The 1,533-nt window shown below is 46.9% G+C and overlaps 1 protein-coding gene across 1 annotated transcript; it reads left to right on the top strand.

Moving 5' to 3' along the window:
• Positions 1 to 231: 231 nt before the first annotated feature.
• On the top strand, positions 232 to 1,275 carry LOC143022827 (uncharacterized). The gene has a single exon (XM_076181205.1). It carries the CDS (start codon positions 232 to 234, stop codon positions 1,273 to 1,275), a length of 1,044 nt encoding a protein of 347 aa, XP_076037320.1.
• Positions 1,276 to 1,533: the final 258 nt, after the last annotated feature.

Here is a 1,533-nt window from a genome sequence, read left to right as displayed (position 1 = left end):
AAACTAATTGACATGGTACATCATGAGGAATAAACAAGAAAACTAAACATGTATCACAAAAGAAATAGGAAAAAAAGAAAAAATAATGAATGGAAAAATGCAAATGTCATTGCTTGATTGAGGACAATTGCTGCCTATCTGAGTCTAACTTTTGTGGGTGCTGACACCCACGCTTCTTTGACCCCTGATAGACACAGGTGTCAGGCACTAGGCAGGACTCACGACAGAATAATGGCACCACTTCGTAAATTCGAACTTGCCCGACTTCGTCGATTCTTCGTCGGCGCGATCAGATCAATGGTTTGTTGCTGCTGCCTGACTCTTCAGAAAATGGAAGACATCCCCAGCAAGTCAAGAAGCACTTCGAGAGGAACCACGAACCCCGTCGTTGACCCGACCGAACCTCCAGTAAACGCCCAAAGCTGCAGCAAACAAACCATTGATTATAAAGAAAATTACACTTTTAAATCTGATCTGGGCTCTGGAGGTTATGGAGTTACATCATTGGTCACCAACAAGACGACGGGGAATATCTGCGTCGCCAAGATCCCGACCAAAGGCACGGGATCTCTGAGCGAGATCCAAGCCCTCGCAGAGCTGACTCACCCCAACGTTGTTCGTCTTGTGGATGTGGCGACACAAGGCAAAGTGAACATCATAATCACTGGGTACTGCGAGGGCGGGACGCTCGACAGCGCCGTCAGCCAACACGCAGAGCAGCCTTACCAAGATTGGGGCGACAGAGTCGCGTCCTACTGCCAGCAACTCGTTCGAGCCGTCGCTTATGTGCACTCGAAGAACTTTTCTCATCTGGACCTCAAGACCGAAAACATCGTTCTCAGCGCAGACCACAAGATTGTCAAGCTGATCGATTTTGGAATGTCCCGAAGAACGCCCCATGTCTATAAAAGAAACATTAAAGTTCGAGGTGGTACTCCTTGGTATATGGCACCGGAAGTAATTGACAGGAAGATGCACCCATACAGTGGAGGCAAAGTGGACGTATGGGCCCTCGGCTGTGTTTTCTACGAACTGTGCACAGGACAAGTTCCCTACTACAAGGAAGAGGCAGACGAACTCGATGATCGTGACCTCCTGCGTTACTACTTGGCCTGCTGCAAGAACGGCAAACCTGCTTTTGTTCGACTTCCCTCGACCTTCAGCCAACATCAGAAGTGCACTCTTACAACGGCCATGTGGGTCATGCTCGAGCCAAGACCAGAGAAGAGGATCGACATTTTGAGACTGGGCAAACTTTCCTTCCTGCAAGGTTGAAAAAAAGTACTTTTAAAATATACAAAACCTAGCAAGAATTCACAAATGACCCTTTGGGTAGTATAGGGTTTTCCCTCAGCTAAATAAAATCGGCCGGTAGAAATCAGGATCATTATGTAGACTCTAGAGCATTGTATGTCTGGATTTGTACTTAGTAAATGGTTTCCCGCGGAGTAATAAAGATGACGCCAGTTTCGAACAGGCTCACCAAAGCAGCCGTTAATCTTCTGTATACAAGCAAAGACTTTCATTCCCTTA

The sequence above is a fragment of the Oratosquilla oratoria genome, unplaced genomic scaffold, assembly GCF_046742065.1.
Source record: "Oratosquilla oratoria isolate Oo_2021 unplaced genomic scaffold, ASM4674206v1 SCAFFOLD194, whole genome shotgun sequence".
Taxonomy (NCBI): Eukaryota; Metazoa; Arthropoda; class Malacostraca; order Stomatopoda; family Squillidae; genus Oratosquilla; species Oratosquilla oratoria.
Note: the sequence above shows the minus strand (reverse complement) of the source record. Positions and strands in the feature narration are given on the sequence as shown.